Here is a 17512-nt window from a genome sequence, read left to right as displayed (position 1 = left end):
CACCTGATGGCCGATTAGTCTCAAGAAAGCTGCCACAAGGGCCATGCATTTTATGAAGACTCTGGGAGCCGAACAAAGTCCAAATGGAAGCACTTTGAATTGGTAATCACACCTTGCCCCCCTCAACCTTTAGAAGCTTCCGATGTTTCACATGTATGGTGATATGAAAATATGCATCTAGGAGATCTAAAAACGTCATATAATCCCAGTGTTTAATAGATGTAAAAGTGTCGTTCTGAAAGGTCTCTTCGTTTTGAAGAGAAAGAAGTTGAAATAAAAGACTTTGTTGCAATGTATTAACAGAACCTCTTCTATCGCATCCTTGGAGATAAGCAAATACATTTCCTGCTTCAGCAGAGACAGATGACAATGAGACCTTTTGCGAGGAGGTTGACTGGGAGACTTGAACAAATTCCAGGGTGTGGCCCCTGTTGTATCACGTCTAACACCCATTTGTCTTAACAGATGCTCTTCCACTGATCATAAAAGTTGGAAAGATGTTTTCCTCAATGCCATTGATGACAGACTGAGGCGGCTAGTGCATGCAAGTTGTCACTGATACTTCGAGGAGTCTTGGGGTTTCCCCGGAGCCGGACGTCTACGTGCAGGTTGTTTTGAATAGTAAGAGGCTGAGGTGACCCTGCATTACTGATGTGGTGCATATTGAGGACAATACCCCTGTTGGGAGTAGAGCTGCTATCTATATTGTTGGTAAGATGCTTGGGCGTAAATTGGCCTCTTAATCTGCCTCCTCAAAAGGGTTGAAAATAATGTTAAAATGTACCCAGGGAACATGCCATATTCGTCTTGATGGAATGAAGGGCATCATCAACAGGTTTCCCAATCAGATACTCCTCATCAAAGAGCTAATCTAATATCTTTGCCTGTACTTCTGGTCGAAAGGCTGTGGCTTTCAGCCAACCGTGATTGTGTAGGACTGCTGCACCTGCCATTTATCGAATAGCTGTTGAGGAGAGATCCATCGCTGTTGCAATAATTTTAGAGGAATCTCCCTCACCTTCTTGAATAATTTCCTTAGCTCCTTTCCTCTTATCCTCTATCAAAAATTTTAGTAGGGCCTATATGTCGGTCCACATTTGTCTGTCATATCATCCTAAGATGTCTAGCACATTGCATTCCCTGATAAATGTTGCCGCCATAGCTTAATGGAGGAGTTACACACACTTTATACCATAGCGTTGGAGAAAGGCACGCTACCCCCTCGATGCGCGAGGCATACTTAGTATCTCTGCTGAAACCAGACCGGGATCCCACAGCCCTGGGATCCTATAGGCCGTTAGCGCTCCTCAACGTGGATTATAAGATACTTGCCAAAGTACTAGCGGAGCGTTTGGCGTCCGTGGTTCCTGACCTGGTCCACAGGGATCAAAATGGATTCGTGCCCAAGCGGAGCACACCACTGAACCTGCGGAAATTTTTCAGAGTGGCCACAGACCGTGTGCAGGAGTGGCCGAGTTGCCTAATGCTGGACCTGGAAAAATCATTTGATTGCTTGGAGTGGAGTTACTTGTCGGCATTGCTGCAGCGTTATGATCTGGGACTGGGATTTCTGCAGATGATGGGTCTCTTATACAAGAACCCCACAGTTCGGGTACGGCTAGGTCCGTACATATCTGACATCATACCAATCTGCAGGGGTACCAGACAAGGATGCCCGCTGTCGACACTCCTGTTCGCGCTGGCGATCGAGCCTCTAGAGGTGGCCTTACACGTAACATTATGGAACGACATACCCCTAGGAGATGCAGTACACCAAGTGTCGTTATATGCAGACGACCTGTTGATATACGTGAGGGACATAGACGATATTCCAGACCAGTTAGCCTGTACTTTACAAGACTTTGCCACCATTTCGGGACTCTGGGTGAATGCCAGTAAGTCCTGTCTTTACGCGTTCGGGGGTGGGGGGGGGGGAAGAATGGTTGAGGGGAGGCAAAATCCAGGATACACTCTTAACGGCACGAGGGTACAGTGGAGGGGGGGGGGGACACATTCTGATACCTGGGAATCCAGATATACTGTCAACCAACTGATTTATTTGATGGTAGCCTGGGGAGGGCCTTCACGGCCATCAAATCGCAAGTACGCTTCTGGGGCACACTACTGCTAACCGTCACTGGCAGGGTAGCACTATCCAAAAATCTGCCTTGACTCCTTTACTACTTTGCTAACATGCCTTTATATGTCCCCGTGGCCTTCTTTGCCACATTTTCTAAACTGCTCAGGGACCTCATCTGGGGGAGCAGCCGACATAGGATGACACTAGTGAAGCTATACCTCCCCACGGACCAGGGGGGATTGCCTGCGCCTAGCTTTGAACACTACTATTTAGCTGCGCAGCTGCAATGGATAGCCCGCTGGCTTGCGGATAAGGGTCGGGAAGATACAGCATCCACACTGCCCCCACGATCCCTAGAGCAGATACTCACGCTCTTCCACCCAGCCACCAAGTCTGTGATGCCGACTCCGCTCCTTCTGGCGGTGGCGTACAAATGCTATCGTAGGAGCCTATTCCTTACCAGAGCTTTGGTCCCTTACGTGCCGGCAATACCACTGGAGGGCTCTCCTAGTGGGACACGGACGCTCACTTCTCTTGCACTCACGGCACTGGTGAGACGCTGACATTCAGACCCTGGGCGACCTATATTGCGACGGCACACTTATCCCGTATGACTCTCTGGTCGATGATGAGGGATTACCACCGGGGCAATTCCTACTACACCGCTCACTGATTACGACTCTGACCGCTAGATGGGGAAAAATGTCCACGTATGCATGCGGCGATTACCCTAGAACCCCTTCGACGCAAATGGGAATTAGATCTGGGGAGTCAACTGGAAGACAGGGAATGGGAGCGGGTATTGAAGAGTCCAGTGCGCATACCCAGAAATATGCGGTTCCGACAAATACAATTGTTCATTGTACATAGGGCATACCTTACACCTGAGACGATCAATAGGTATTTCCACTGCACGGATGCAGTGTGCCCTGGATGTGCCGAGCCCGGAGCTGGTCAAGTCCACATGTTATGGAACTGCCACAGATTACACACATACTGGCGCACAATCAGCGAGTTACTACACGTAAGCCAGGCCGCGACATACTCTTTGACTGGACTGTTTACCTGCTGCACCATTTCCGTGGAACCCCGGCCACAAGAGTAACATCCCGGTTCCTTGACCTGGGGCTAATGGTCGCCAAGAGACTCCTCACCAAGAGGTGGAAAGTGCAAGACCCACTTCATACGCAAGCATGGAGGCACTCGTTCTCTGCATGGGCTAGGGCAGAGAGAGCTGCCATCCGACGGGAAGAGACACTGGGATTGAGGAAGGAGCCCATAGCTACTCAGTGGGAGGGACTGCTCCAGGAACTTCAGCAAACTGAGGACGTATGCTCAAGGGGACAGTGGTGTTCCATGTATATGACTATTTAAATAGACACCAACAGTAGGCGCACCTGTCGCCAATGTAGGGGAGTAGCAACCAAGTTGGCGTAATGTGACGCGCTGTTGGGGAAGCGGAGGGGCGGGGACACTTGCACTAGCACCGGTCTAAGTTGCGGTTGTTGGTTTTGACTGTTTAATTACACAACATCGGTTTTGTAGTCCACACGGATTCATCTGAAAGACTTTACGTGTTGGACTAATGGAACTGTAACCTTTACCATTCATGGAATGAGCTGCATACTGGACTGGTCTAACAGGCACCCTATGCACACTTGCAATGCTCAAACCTCATGTACCGATAGTATGTTTCCACCACCGATGAGTGATCTAATGCCTGGATAAATATAAGTGTACGTTGCCTTTTATGCACATGTAACCCAAAAATCAATAAAACAGATTTAAACAAAAAAAAATAGATTAATGGGGCAGAAGGGTATCTGGACTGCCTTTAGGATGCCTGCCTGACAACAGCGTGAGGGTGTGGATGACCTGACCTATAAGACATGTAGGTGAATTTTCCAGTGCCTTATACTTTTTATCCAGCCGAAGAACAACTGCTGCGACTGTGGCAGGGGTCTTCATGAGTTTCAATCCTTCCTCCCAAATGTAATGTACAATGGGAATTGAGTGAATCAATTTTTGAGCTGAATCTTCAAATTTGTACAGGAAACATACAGACAGTTTCACTGGTAAAGGTAAGTTAAAATGCTTAGAAGTCCGCTCCAAGAGCTCATGAAAAGCTCCTATGTCACCTGGAGGAGAGTTAGTAGGTGATGGTGTGGGCAAAACAAGCTACAAAGCTTTATAACCATCCAATTCCAGGCTAGAACCTGTAGGGTCCTGAGGAATTTCACCTTCTTCCGGCTGTTCCTCCATATCACTCTCAATAAAGTCATTGCTTATTGTGATGGGAGGTAAACCTCGTTTTTCCTTTTGCGGGCCCAAAGGACTTTTTGGAAGAGCGCCTGCAGGTGGAGTTTCAGAATGCCCTGAAGTATGTTGTTCTGGAGCATTTGCTTCAGGGAAGCTCCTGTAATAGTCGTTCAATATGTGGCATAAATCAGATACCAGTGATACATATAGGTACTGAAATAGTGTCTTCATATGAGCTATGATGTTCCTCATTCTGCTCATCATTTGGATAATGTTCTTGAAAAGAGTCCTAGCCATGAGCAGCAGATTGTTCCCTGTCTTGAAAAAAAAATCCCCTTTCAAATATGTATATGTGTCCTTACCAGAGTCAACGTCCTCAGTATCTTGGCATTTGACGCTTAACTGAGTGGGAGTATAGGCTGGCCCAAATGGCCCCTCATCACCTGACTTTTCCATCTCAAGGAGACACACAAGAGGCAGAGGAGACACACTGACTCTTCCATCTCAAGGAGACGTACAGGGGGTAAAGGAGACACTTTGCTTGGATCTGGTTGTAAAGCCACAGAAATTCCTTCTTTCGATATTAGAATTGTTTCATTAAGGGTCGTCGACAGGTTCGTCGATGTCAAGGAAAAAACTGGCTTCTTGGTAGGTATGAGAGCAGTAGGTATGGTCGAAGTGGAAGTTCCTGTCGATGGTAATGTTGTCAACATTGTCGTTAGTGTCTTCATTGCCGAGGAAGATGTCGTAGTACTCGTCCTCATTGAAATTACCAACGCCGTTGTCTTCACCGGCAAGGAGGGTGAGATCTGCGTCTATGATCTCCACGTCGATGCATCAGCCGTAGACTAAATGATTCTAAGCAACAGGTTCCTCAACGGATGGATTTTCTTAGTAGAAACGGTTCTGCAATGCTTACACTCCTTAGGTGAGGGTGTAAGCAGTAAAGGAATTCTTTATGGGGATCCTCAGAAAATAATCCTGGTATCTCAGAAGATTTAAAGGCTTGAAAAGCCCTTTCTTAGATCCTCTGACATGGTGCTAACAAGGAAAAAGAACCAAAATGTTGTTACCTTTGAGTTGCCTGAATGTCCAAATATCACTTTTAAGAGAAGGAAAGGGCCAAAAGTTGATAAAAAGCATTAAGACTGAGCAGAGCTCAAGGAGACTCCGTCACACACATCATGCGGCTAGAAATCTGAGGTGTGGTGGTTATGCAGAGGGAAGAGTGCTTCCGGGTATGGGTTCTGATTGGTTGAAGTTTGGTTCTAATAAAACAATGTGAACTGGTTACCAATGCCACTTGGCTTCTCTATGGTTTTCAGTGCTTAAGTACAGCACTGTTTACTGGATAATTTACTTACTTTCAGCAACGCCTTATCTAGTAGAGACTAGCTAGCTGCAGATTCCTTAGCTTACAATTATCCCCAGGCATCTGTCTGGATCAGAAAAGTTTTCGTAAGCAGTACCCCTGCGTGCTGGTAGGTGCGACGCGTCGTCCACCATGCTTTTATAGGCACCATCCCAGCGGGCAGACGTGTTACTTTTTGTGACTTTCCACAACAGTAAATCAAAGCCACAAAGAACACAGACGACTGGTGTGGAAAACTAGGGCCCTAAAAGGGGAAAGCTCTGTTCCTACAAATCTGTTCGCAGAGTGGATGGGTGGGTCGGTAAGGAATCTGGGGCTAGATAGTGTCTTTACCAGATAAAGCGGTACTGAAGGTAAGTAAATTGTCCATTTGATAGAGACTTCTAGCCGCAGATTCCTTACTTTAGATTAGATATGCAAGCAATGCTTTCTTGGAGGTAGGTCTGTGAAACAATTTCATACCAAAAAGTCCTGCAGGACCGAATGGGCAAAGTACCTATCCAGACGGACCCGACTGTCCATGCAGTAGTGTTTTCTGAATGTGTGAAAGGAAGCCCACGTTGCTGCCTGGTGGATGTCCAGGACCGAGACTCCGTGTGCTAACGCAGTGGTCGCAGCCTTGGCTCTGGTGGAACAAGCACAGAAACCCCCAGTGGGTTGCTTCTTGGCCAGTGCGGAGTAGATTTTAATGCAGAGGATGATCCAGCAGGAGATGGTCCGTTTTTGCACAGCCTTTTTTCGTCTTCACTATGACATAACCCACAAAGAGTTGGTCATCCAACCTGAACTCTTTTGTGCGGACAAGGTAGAACGACAATGTTCTTTTTGGGTCCAGTCAGTAAAATCGCTCCTCTTTAGAGGGATGTGGTCGAGCGTAAAAAGTAGGCAGAGTGATGGACTGGCCTATATAAAAGGGAGTGATGACTTTCAGCAGATAGGAAGCTCTAATTCAAAGAACCATCTTGTCTGGGTGGATGATTAGGTATGAAGGCTTGGATGACAAAGATGCGATTGCCACCAGGAAGGCCGTCTTCATGGTAAGGAGACTGAGAGGACAGTTGTGCAAGGGTTCAAGGGAGTGCACATCAGGACGAGACTATGCTCCCACTGAGGCATGATAAAGGGAGAAAAAGGAAACCTATGTTGTAAACCTTTCAAGAACCTGTGTACAATAGGGGATTTGAAGAGGGATGGCTGGTCAGGGAACCGTAGAAAAGCTGAGATAGCAGAAAGATAACTCTTTACGGTGCCCAGAGCAGAACCCTTCCGGTCAAGGAAAAGAATAAAGAGAAAATCCTAAGAAAGGGGAGCAGAAAGGGAGTCAACCTGCTTTTCTGCACACCATGCCCCAAACTTGCCTCAATGACAGGCGTATAACGTTTTGGTGAAAGGACGCTTGGCTACCAGAATAGCATCACAAACTTTGGGCAGAAGGTCGAAGGCTGTCAACTGTCACAGCTCAACCTCCACACAAGAAGGCAGAGTGTTCAGGTGACAGGTGGAGAACCCTCCCCCTGCTGCTGCGACAGAAGAACCTCCTGAAGGGGCAGCCCGATCGGAGGACTGATGGTCATGCTCAAAAGATCAGGATACATAACTCTACAAAGCCCAGCCCGGAGCAAAAAGGGTGACTAGGGCCCGGTCGTTCCAGAACTTCTTGAGACATCTGGGCAGGAGTGGTATGGGTGGAAAGGTGTACAGGAAGCCTGAGCTCCACTCAATACAAGAACCACTTCTGAGCGAGAGCCGTCTTGGAAACTCCGGGGCACAGAACTGCTGACAATGTGCGTTCTTGGTGGAGGCAAACAGATCTAACCAAAGGCTCTTCCCACTGCTGAAAGAGACCTTGCACCACCTCTGGATGGAGATGCCATTTGTGATCCGCTAGGCATCTGCAGCTGAGTTTTTCCATCCTGGCATTCAGAGAGCCCACTAGGTGTTGAACCACTAGGGAAATGCCCTGACGTTCTACTGATGTAAAGAGATAACAGAGCACCTAGACAAAGGGTCCAACCCGCCCTGTTTGTTGCAGTACCACATGCCAATGGTGTTGTCCGTGAACACCTGTACTAGCTTCCCCTTGAAGGAGGGTAGCAAGGCTTTTAATGCCAGCTGAGCCGCCCAGAGTTCTAGAAGGTTGATGTGGAATCCAGACCTCTGATCTCAACCTCTAACAGATGGCGGCCTCATTCCAGGAGCGACGCATCTGCCACTACTGTCAGATCAGGTTGCGGAAGGGAGAGGGTCTGCCGCTGACTCAATCACGGTTTGTTAACAATTGCAGATCTTGTGCAGTTTCCTCTGAGATCTGTACCATGTTATGGAGATTTTTCTGATGCTGGGCCCACTGGAACTTCAGCTCTCACTGCAGAGCCCACATATGCCTGTGCGCATGTATCACAAGCAGGATGCAGTCGGCCATGAGGCCCAGCAGCCTCAGAGTCAGTCTCAGCGAAATCCAGGATAGAGACAATCTTCGGTATCAACCCTGAATATCCTTGACGCACAGTTTGGAAGTCAAGTCTGACTTTGGCACGTTTATAGTGAACCCCAGTGAATGCTGTAGGTCCAATGCAGTCTGGAGGTGGGAGACGACAGTCTGGGGTGAGGCCACCTTCAACAGCCAGTCGTCGAAGTAGCGGAAGACTGAATGAGCTGCCATCACATTGGTGAACATCTGAGAGGAGCTGGTAAGGCCAGAGGGGAGCACAGTATACTGAAAGTGCTTGTTGCCTACCTTGAAACACAGGTAATGCCTGTGGGCAGGCAGGATGGGGATGTGAAAATAGCCATCCTGCAAGTCCAATGCTACCAGCCAGTCTCCTTGGTCTAGGGCATGAAAGACCTTAGCCAAAGTGAGCATCTTGAATTTCTCCTTTTTGAGGACGACATTGATGGTTTGGAGGTCTAGAATAGGTCGAAGACCTTTGTTCTTTTTTGGTATCAGAAAGTAGCGGGAACAACAACCACTGCCCACTTCTGATATCGAACCCTCTCTATAGCCCCCTTGGCCAAGAGAGCTGTGACTTCCTCTCGTAGTAAGATCAGATGATCCCCTGCCAATCGTTTGTGCGATGGTGGTAAAGGAGGAGGTAAAGATTGGAAAAGGGAGTAACCATTCCAAATGATCTGCAAAACCCATTTGTCTGATGTTATGTACTGCCAGTGAAGGAGATGATGCTTGATTCTCCCTCCAACTGGACACCCATGGTCTTGCAGAACCAAACTGGGAGGACTTGGAGGCTGCAGCTGCCGGGGGGTTGGTGACGGACGACTACTGGTTACCATTCCCACAGGGTCGGAATGCACTGCATCCACGTCCTCGTTCAGCTTGGGATGCCTGCGCAAGACAGTAGCCGGGATATGGTTAGTATGGTGGCACGCCCCTTTCGTAGCCACAAAAAGGGCAAAAGGCAGACTGGGGGAAAAGTGTCACTGAGAGGCCCAAGGGCTTGGCTGTAGCCCGCGAGTCCTTTAAGTGCTCCAACGCAGATTGCGCCTTCTCTCAGAAGAGAAGAGTCCCATCAAAGGGAATGTCCACGAGGTTGGCCTGGACATCCCCCTAACAGCCAGATGTTCCCTACCAAGCTTGGTGTCCTAAGTCCACCATCGACAAAACCGCTCTGCCCAGCGAGTCAGTCATATCCAGACCACATCTATTAGTGAACTTTGCTCAATCTCTGCCGCCTTTAACTGCTTGGGAGAGGATGGCCTGGGCCTCCTCTGGGGCCTGCGGCAGCACTTGTGCAACTTTGTTCACCGACGGCAGCAGGGAACACACCATGGGACTTCGAGGCTTGGACTACCCAGCTCTCAGAGGTGGAGTGTTGGCTGAGGAAACTAGGATCACCAGGGGTAGGGCGATGGCGGAGGGCAATTGTCCTGTTAACAAGAGCCCCTGTGCTAGGCTTGGACCAAGTTCCTAGGAGGACATCAGTCTGTCCTTCATTAAAAGGCAATAGTGGTTCAGCTGAGGAACTCAGGCTGAAGCACTTCGGTCAAGAGGTTAGTCTTAACCGTCACAGAGGGAAGTTTGAGGTCAAGGACCTCCACTGCCCTCTTCACCACCATTGCATAAGACGCTCCCTCCTCCGTAGCTATGGTAGGTGGAGAAAGCAAACCAGTATCTGGAAAGATATCCAGCTCACTGGCCTCTCCTAGCTCCTCATACTGGTCCAAAGTCTCACCAGGGGTGTACACCTCGTGTTCTAAAGGGTCCAATGACCTCTTACACTCTTCCCCAATGCGTGTATGCACCACAAAATGCTCAGGCAATGCTCTAAAGCCAGGATTCATCGTCCATAGAGGACATTCTGACTTTGAGTCGTCGGGGAGGAGAAAGGTCATGTTGGCACCCGTGCCAATACGGATCTGAGATCGGATCCATGAAATCCCATCGGAGCAGAGACCTCCTCCGATGATGCGGAACCTGATGGGGCCTTCTCTGACCCTGCGGGCCTGAAAGTGCACCGGAGGGGTCGGCCTGCTCAAATACTCAGAGCATGAACTCGTAAAACTCTTACTTGAGCTGGGGGTCGCTCGGGTTCACAGAAACGGGGGGAGGTGCGGAGTCGGACCCGGCAACGGCTCCCCAGACAATGCCTGGAATGTCGATGTTCTCCACTCATCGGACGAGGTGAAGTCGAAGAGACTTCTTCTTCTTGTGCCTCTTCCCGGAGTGTCCCGAGGACTTTGAGAGCGATGAGGCGGACTTGGGCTCCTGGAGTGGTCCAGCGACCTTTTTTTCGATCAGGACCGAGACCTCCTAGGAGTCGCTCTAGACGGGGCAGACTGCTGGTCCGCAAGCAACTTTAGGGACTGCTCCCTCCAGGCTTCGGTGCCATGATCCGGCAGACCGAGCACGACTTTAAGTCGTGGTTGTGCTCAAGACACCATAAGCACACATGGTGCAAGTCGGTAACCGACATGGTGTGGTGACAGGCGACACACGGCTTAAACCGTTACTTCCTATATGACATTTGACACACAAGATAAAATATTCAACAAAATGCAGAAAAAAGTCTGTCAAAAAGAGGTAGAGGAATATCTCTTCTCTGGATCAGTGCTAATTGATGCGGAAAGAAAAGAACTGATGTTCATGTACGTAGGTGGTGCCTACATAGGTGACCACAACATGACTTCCGGTGCTAACGAGGACATTGCGGGGAACCGAACAAAGCCATCCGAAGGCGTGCAGGGGTACTGCTTTTGAAAAAGTTTCTGGATCCAGTCGGACACATGGGAAATTCAAAGATAAGGAATCTGCAGCTAAAAGTCTCTATCAGATTGAATGATTAAATATTTATGGAGCATGTCAGCAATATATGGTCAACAACCCATAACAGACTCATCAAAATAATTAGCAGTTAATAATGGAATTAGTATAGATGCATTTGCTTACCCTGAACCAAAAACAAAAATCAGCCAATGCTGGTAAAAAATATAGGCCTTCGTGCAGCTGCTTTTAAGTCTTGATTGAGGATAAACAGTGAAGAAACATGTGGCTAGTCAGCCGGTTTAGGCTTCGAATTGAGTAAATAAGGGTCATACCTGTTCACTGACTTTCTGTGAGCTTAGACAAACACTATCTCATCCCTTTGCCTTAATCAATGTGCTAGCACTTGGAGGCGGTCTTTGTTTATTTACAGAAATATACAAATATTATCCGAAAAAGTTTGACATATGTTTGCCAAATTCTTGCTAAAGGGGTAATAGCATGAGTATCCCTTTGATGATGTGTTACACTAATTCTGTTCGTAGATCGACCTTTCATCAAGATTATTGCTACCGAACAGAACCAGAACCTGAAAGTGCACAATGAAAAATAAATAGCTGCATCAGACTTAACAGGGCAGAAACACAAATCGAGTACTTTTGCCCCAAAAACGTTTCCTAGGCCCTCATTGCAAGTTGGGGTATATCAACCGGAGTGATAACTCTGGGTCAAATACCACAAGCCGCAAGTTCAAGTGCATTTGGGCCCCTATGATCAGGTCTGAAATTCCAGAGATAATAATTTCAGGCTGGGGGGCGCCAAGCCAGTCACAAACACAGCAGGGGCTGCAGGGGCTGCAGCACAGCCCAGACTCTGCCCAATGTCTGCAGCTGTCTGAGGGGGAGAAGACAGTGCCCCCCTGGACAGGCCCCAGCTTGCTTCAAAGGACACTCTCGCTCACATATTCCACCTGCTCTGAGCAGACCGAAAATGACAACTTTTATTTTTTTTAAACAGATTTTTTGTCAAAATAACACATATGACGCAGATCTCTGAACCCCAGAGACAACTGCGGCATGAAAGATGCACAAATTTGACCATTTTACATATCTTAAAGACAAGAGAATATGAAAGGTAAAACAAATAAAATCAACCCCTCCCAATAACCAACAACCTCCCCACCCTCTCCACCCCCTGGCGCACCGTCCCCCTATTCCGGAGCAACATAGCACTAACTCGAACTGCCATAAAATGACAACTTTGTTTGTTTTGTTTTTTCTTTACAACTCCACTGTAAAGTCCCATCATAACTCCGTGTCCATCTGGTTAGTTCTCATTTCGAGGGCAAAAGCTCGTAAAGGCCACCTTTTGGTGTGGAAATACCGCTCTCAAAATTAAATTCCAACCCCTCTATCTCCGCACCACACTCTAGTCAAATGATTTTCCTGTCCTAACCATTTGGTGCCTTTTAACAGAAAACGACACAGAAAGGCACACTAGGAAGCGATAAAGGGAGCTACAATGCACAAGAGATAAACATGTTTGCCAACATACCGCGCTCTCCACCTGGAAGCATCGGGGAAATTCTCAGTGGGCCTTCCAGTAAGGTTGGAGGAGAAAGAAAGGCTCTAGTCTCAGGTGAGGGCCGGTTCAGAGAGGAGGGTCCATAGGGAGAGTTCTCTGCAATTATAGCACCAGAGAAAAAATAACCAAGTAGAAGTAGAGGCAAACAATAAAACTCCATAAGGAATTGACAGACTCAAACTGTGATATGCTTGTATAATTAGACAGAATACATAAAGCAGAAAATATCTTAATAATCACAATCAGTACCTCTTCCAAACACCCTGGGGACATCAAGGGCATAGGGATCTTTCTCCAGTAGTTCTAGTTTAAACTCCATTTCTGTTAATCTGTGTAATTAAAAAGATATTATTTACACAAAATAATGAACAGCAAAGCTCCTAATTATGCTAAGTACACAGTCAACTTTCACAGTCTGCCAAAATTATTTATGTTAATGAATGTGCAGTGACACCTCGTGGTCTACATGACAAAGAATAATGCTACATTTGTGATACTAAAAGTTTTGGAAAGCACTGATACCACTTAAGAGACAAAGTGGTAAGTCTGCCATCCTATTTGCGGGAGGACATATCGATATCTTAAGGAAGATAGCAAAAGGGTTGGTTTCCTGGAAATAAAAAGAACAGCCAAAAACTCAAATTGCTGCACTCTGCTCTGATCTGTGCAGTTCTGATTCTGTCTGAGAGAAAATGTTGGTAGAAGACGCATTCTGAATCTCTCTTGAATAAAACAGAAGGACAATTCCCATTGGTTCGATATCATATTCTTCAGGATAAGAGAAAATTCTCAGTGCAAAAGCACCAACATGTGTATTTCAAAACGATTTAGCAGACAAAAGTGTGGGAATCTGCTGAACTCTTTATATGCACCCTTAAATCCCTTCCCTTGCTGGTGACAAACTTGAATCCATGAACTTATAGCTGTCTGGATAAAAGAGACAGAGACTCAAAGAGACAGAGATAGCAAGCAAACAATGTTAAACTGAGGAAGTTAAGACTTGAAGCACTGCACTGGAGGTGCAGTTTTCCTAAATCTTATGTCCAGTTCCCTCAATATTTTGGGAAAAGATAGCAAAGCATGGAATCCCTTGGGACTGGAGAGGTACTGCTGTGCCAACTTCTCTCCCAGTCACCGTCCTTCTCCTGCCAGGGTATTTTCCTCCGCTCTGACTTCCTCACCTAATGACAGCATTCCTTTCAAACTTCCCAATGTTCTTCAGCAGGCTACTCTTCTTTCGCCTCTTTGGTTGCAGCACCGCCTGAAGGTGAGAACTTGCTCTTAGATATTTGTCTAGTCCCTTACAGAACTCTTGGGCTCATCCTTACAGACTATCAGCATCTGATGCTTCTGTCTGCTGACTCCACTTCAGGACTGGAGCCACATCTTTGAGCCAGGGTCAGCGATTAAACAAGAATCATTACAGGGAACACGGAAGAAGGAAAACAACTTACTTGTAGTCCTGGTTCCCCGTCCTCTGAATCTTTGCTAAAATCGTTAACACTGAAATGTCCTACCCAAGTGTAGAGCGTCTTATCATAGAGCATATATTCAGAGAACAAAAATGTTAGTTACGGATTATTGAAGCAGCTGGAAGCTTTTAGACCCATTTACGTTGGCAGAACATCTACACTGCCAAATCTGAAAAGCACGGGCATTTCCTGGTAGCTATTTAACATTAACCCCTTCCCCCCCATTATGCACATGGTCATAATCCTCAACGGCTCACACAACCCACCCATGGGCAACACCGAGAGGGTGGTTCTCAACCCTCCCCTGACCCTTAGAGGTTACAGGAGATGAGGGAATGTCTTGAGGGGGATGCAACATATTCTCCACTGAGCCACTGGCAATGAGTGGAAGGATTTGGTTTCAGAGCAGCCAGAACCTTGGGCAAGGTTTGGGTGCTTTAAGATCTCTTGGTTCTGGGCAACCATGATTGGCGGATGTGAAATCATGTATAAGCGAAAAGTGTGCAACACGTCGAAAGGGAACCACTGTGTTGCTGTTTTTTTAAAATTTATCCTGGTGTTTGTGAATATAGGAAGTGTTTTCTTCCCAGCTTAAATAAAACATGATGGAGCAAGCACATCAACCATTTCTGACTGGGGTAGTCTGTATTTTTGTGGGAAAAGGAGAATATCAGCATATCTCCTTTGTGTTTTTAGGTCTCGCCTGACCCTGGGTCAGGCAAGACTTTAAGTAAGGGCTTCAAAAAATGCTACCACCGGCCACAGCTTGCAGTGCATGTGCGCGGGCGCGCTCTTGAGCAGAGGCGCCATATGGCGTGATTACTGCTGCGCGCGCACATGCACTGCAAGCTGTGGCCGGCGGTAGCATTTTTCCACCGCGATCACTTTCACTTTGGCCCCGCGGTTAACTTCCTTGTTAAATGTGCAGCGCCAAATAAGATAATGCATTGTTTTGAATTCCCTCATATAACTCTCGTAAAGACGGCCCTACTCAGTGAGTTCATGCTTCCAACCTTTGTTTGACTCGGCAATGGAAGAATGATGCGAATCACTTCACATTTGAAGTAAAAAAACATAAAGCCGGTATTTTATCAGGCGTTGGAAGTCACTTCACATAGTACCCAAAGCAATGCTTTTGCACACACCCAATAAATGTATAGGTTTGCAATGAAGCGAGTTGTATACATTATACGTCTAAGGACTGCAGGCAACACATTTACAAAAATGTGCAGTGTGCTGGTTCCACTCACTGGCCTTCTATGTCTCTCTTTTTATTGATGTCCTCTTTCCCTCGCCTTTCCCATTAGTTTATTTATTTCTCTACAATGCTCTCCCTCTTCCACTCCATCTATCACTCCCTTTGCTTTCATCTCTCTTTCTATCTCCTTCACTGTTTCCGTTCACTCTCTCTGCTTCCAATGTCTCGCTCGTTTAATACATCTGTCTTACCTCTGTCTCTCTCTCTCCCTATTTCACCATTCTCTACTTCTCCCTCGCACTTCCTCTATATTAGCCTCATCTCTCTACCTCATCTGCACCTCTTTCTCTACTTCTCACATCTTTCTATTTTTCATCCCACCGGCTCTACCTGCCTCGCTACTTTGTTTACCTGACCTGTCATTCTGTGCTTCCCCTTTCTATTTGTGCTATCTCATTATAACTCACCTCTCTTCCTATCTTATTTCTCTCTAGACCTTGCTCCGCGGGTTGGCACCTTTCTTACCAGCCTACATTTAAAACTGCATGCCAGGCCTCTAAAAACAAGCATTGGCATAGCCAATAGGTCTCGCCTTTGGGACCTTATAAGTTTTTAGCCATGCAACAGTTGATGTTATTGCACCAAGGATATTGTGCTGCATAACTAAATACGTATAAGGTCGCAAAAGTGAGACCTATTAACTATGCCAATGCTTGTTCATTTATTTGGTAGGGAAACATCTTTGTGTCCGTGATCAAATTCACAGAGAATGAAATGGCTGTTAGCACAATTGTTTCACATGATTGCAGCAAATCATTTTTGTTTGTTTGTGAAGGATCGGATGAATGCAACTAATAAGCGTAACAGAAATATAATTTTTATATAATCTGTACTGACCAGCTACAAACTAATATTCACCAAACCTGAAAAACGCACAGATTGAGGCCAATTTTCCTTACACAGAACAGAGTTCTGGGATTTACACTCTTTAAGCACCCTTGGTAAGTCTACACCATATTTTGCAAAATCGCATAGACATTTGGCTGCCCTACTGTTTTTTGGAAGGCCCGGTGCCCATTAGTCAAGGGAGGGACGAAGATATTTGCAAAGAAAAACATGTCATGTCATCTCAACTGCCGGGGCAAGAATGCAGTTTAAACACTGACAGGATCAAGTTTTATGAGGATTTGTTTTTGTTTGAATCAGTTTATTAAGTAACATTTTTTCTTTTTTTTTTTTGCCTTATTATTTTTTTATCTTTACATTTTCTTACGGTGTGGGTAATTTGTTCGTTATACAATACAAACAGTTTACAATCAAACAATACTATAAACATCATCGTGTCGGGCAATATAACACTCAGCATGGCATAGAGTTTAAAGTATCCCAACTGTAATACAAAGCGAGAAAGATCCATGTATTGTATGTTTCCAACTTGTTCAGTCTTAAGCAGAGGTGTGTCTATGAGTTAGAAAATAGGGTGTTACACATTGAGGAAGAAAAGCTCTTGTGCATTGGGTACTTCTAATTACAACTGTTAGTCCTTCCATAGGGCATTTCTCAACATGAGTATTGCTCATTTAAAACATCACATAGATTTTCGATTATTATTAAACATTGAGCCATAAAACAGCGAGCTATTGTCCCCGTTGCTTTCTCTGTGCGATCGTTGTATAAGGCGGGGAGGAGAGTGTCCTAGTATGTGGCAATACGATATTTTTGCAGACCAAGCGTGTCCTCTCTATGTAAAGCCACACTTTCAGCTTGTGCCCTGTTCATTGAGCGCTGCCAAGTCACAAATGTAGGGGGCGTGGGGGATTTCCATCTTCTAGTTATAAGACGTTTGGCTACAATGAACCCCAGGTCCCAAAACCGGAGGTCACCCTGTCTTTTTTACTCCTGCGAAATAAGTCAAGCAGTCATGTTTCCCAATGATGTAGGTCTGGGCGCTCAGTGCAGCCAGATAAGGCTGTCGTGACGACATTCCAATATGTATGTAGCGACAGGCAAGTACATTAAATGTGCAATAAGTTTGCATCAGCATATAGGCAACGCGTGCATGCAGCATCTGTTCTATGATAGTACCTACTGATATTACTAGGAGTAATATATGCCCTATGTATTATGTAAAAGTGTACAAGTTTGAAGCGAGTATTGTGAGGGGACATGCAGTGGGCCCTGTAGAAGTGAAGTCCATTCCCAATCAGTGCTGGGGTAGGACAAATATGCTTCATAGTGCTGTCGTAGCTTGTGGAGATCCGGGGCAGTGTGTGAGCGCATAGAATCTGTGAATCAGCGCATGAGTTGTCTGCCACCCCCCTTCACCTGTAAA

At 46.4% G+C, this 17512-nt stretch overlaps 1 protein-coding gene across 6 annotated transcripts in view; it reads right to left on the bottom strand.

Moving 5' to 3' along the window:
* The window catches only part of MIA2 (MIA SH3 domain ER export factor 2), a 635554-nt gene that overhangs the window by 84690 nt on the left and 533352 nt on the right, over window positions 1–17512 (bottom strand). For all 6 annotated transcript variants that reach the window (XM_085626929.1, XM_085626930.1, XM_085626931.1 and 3 more), the window contains exons 23-24: window positions 12760–12839; window positions 12481–12606 (exon numbers count right to left, since the gene is read on the bottom strand). In XM_085626929.1, coding sequence (XP_085483055.1) covers window positions 12481–12606; window positions 12760–12839 — 206 coding nt within the window. The remainder of the gene's footprint in view (window positions 1–12480; window positions 12607–12759; window positions 12840–17512) is intronic.

Source organism: Triturus cristatus, chromosome 9, assembly GCF_964204655.1.
Source record: "Triturus cristatus chromosome 9, aTriCri1.1, whole genome shotgun sequence".
NCBI classification, from domain to species: domain Eukaryota; kingdom Metazoa; phylum Chordata; class Amphibia; order Caudata; family Salamandridae; genus Triturus; species Triturus cristatus.
This window is presented reverse-complemented; position numbering and strand designations above follow the sequence as displayed.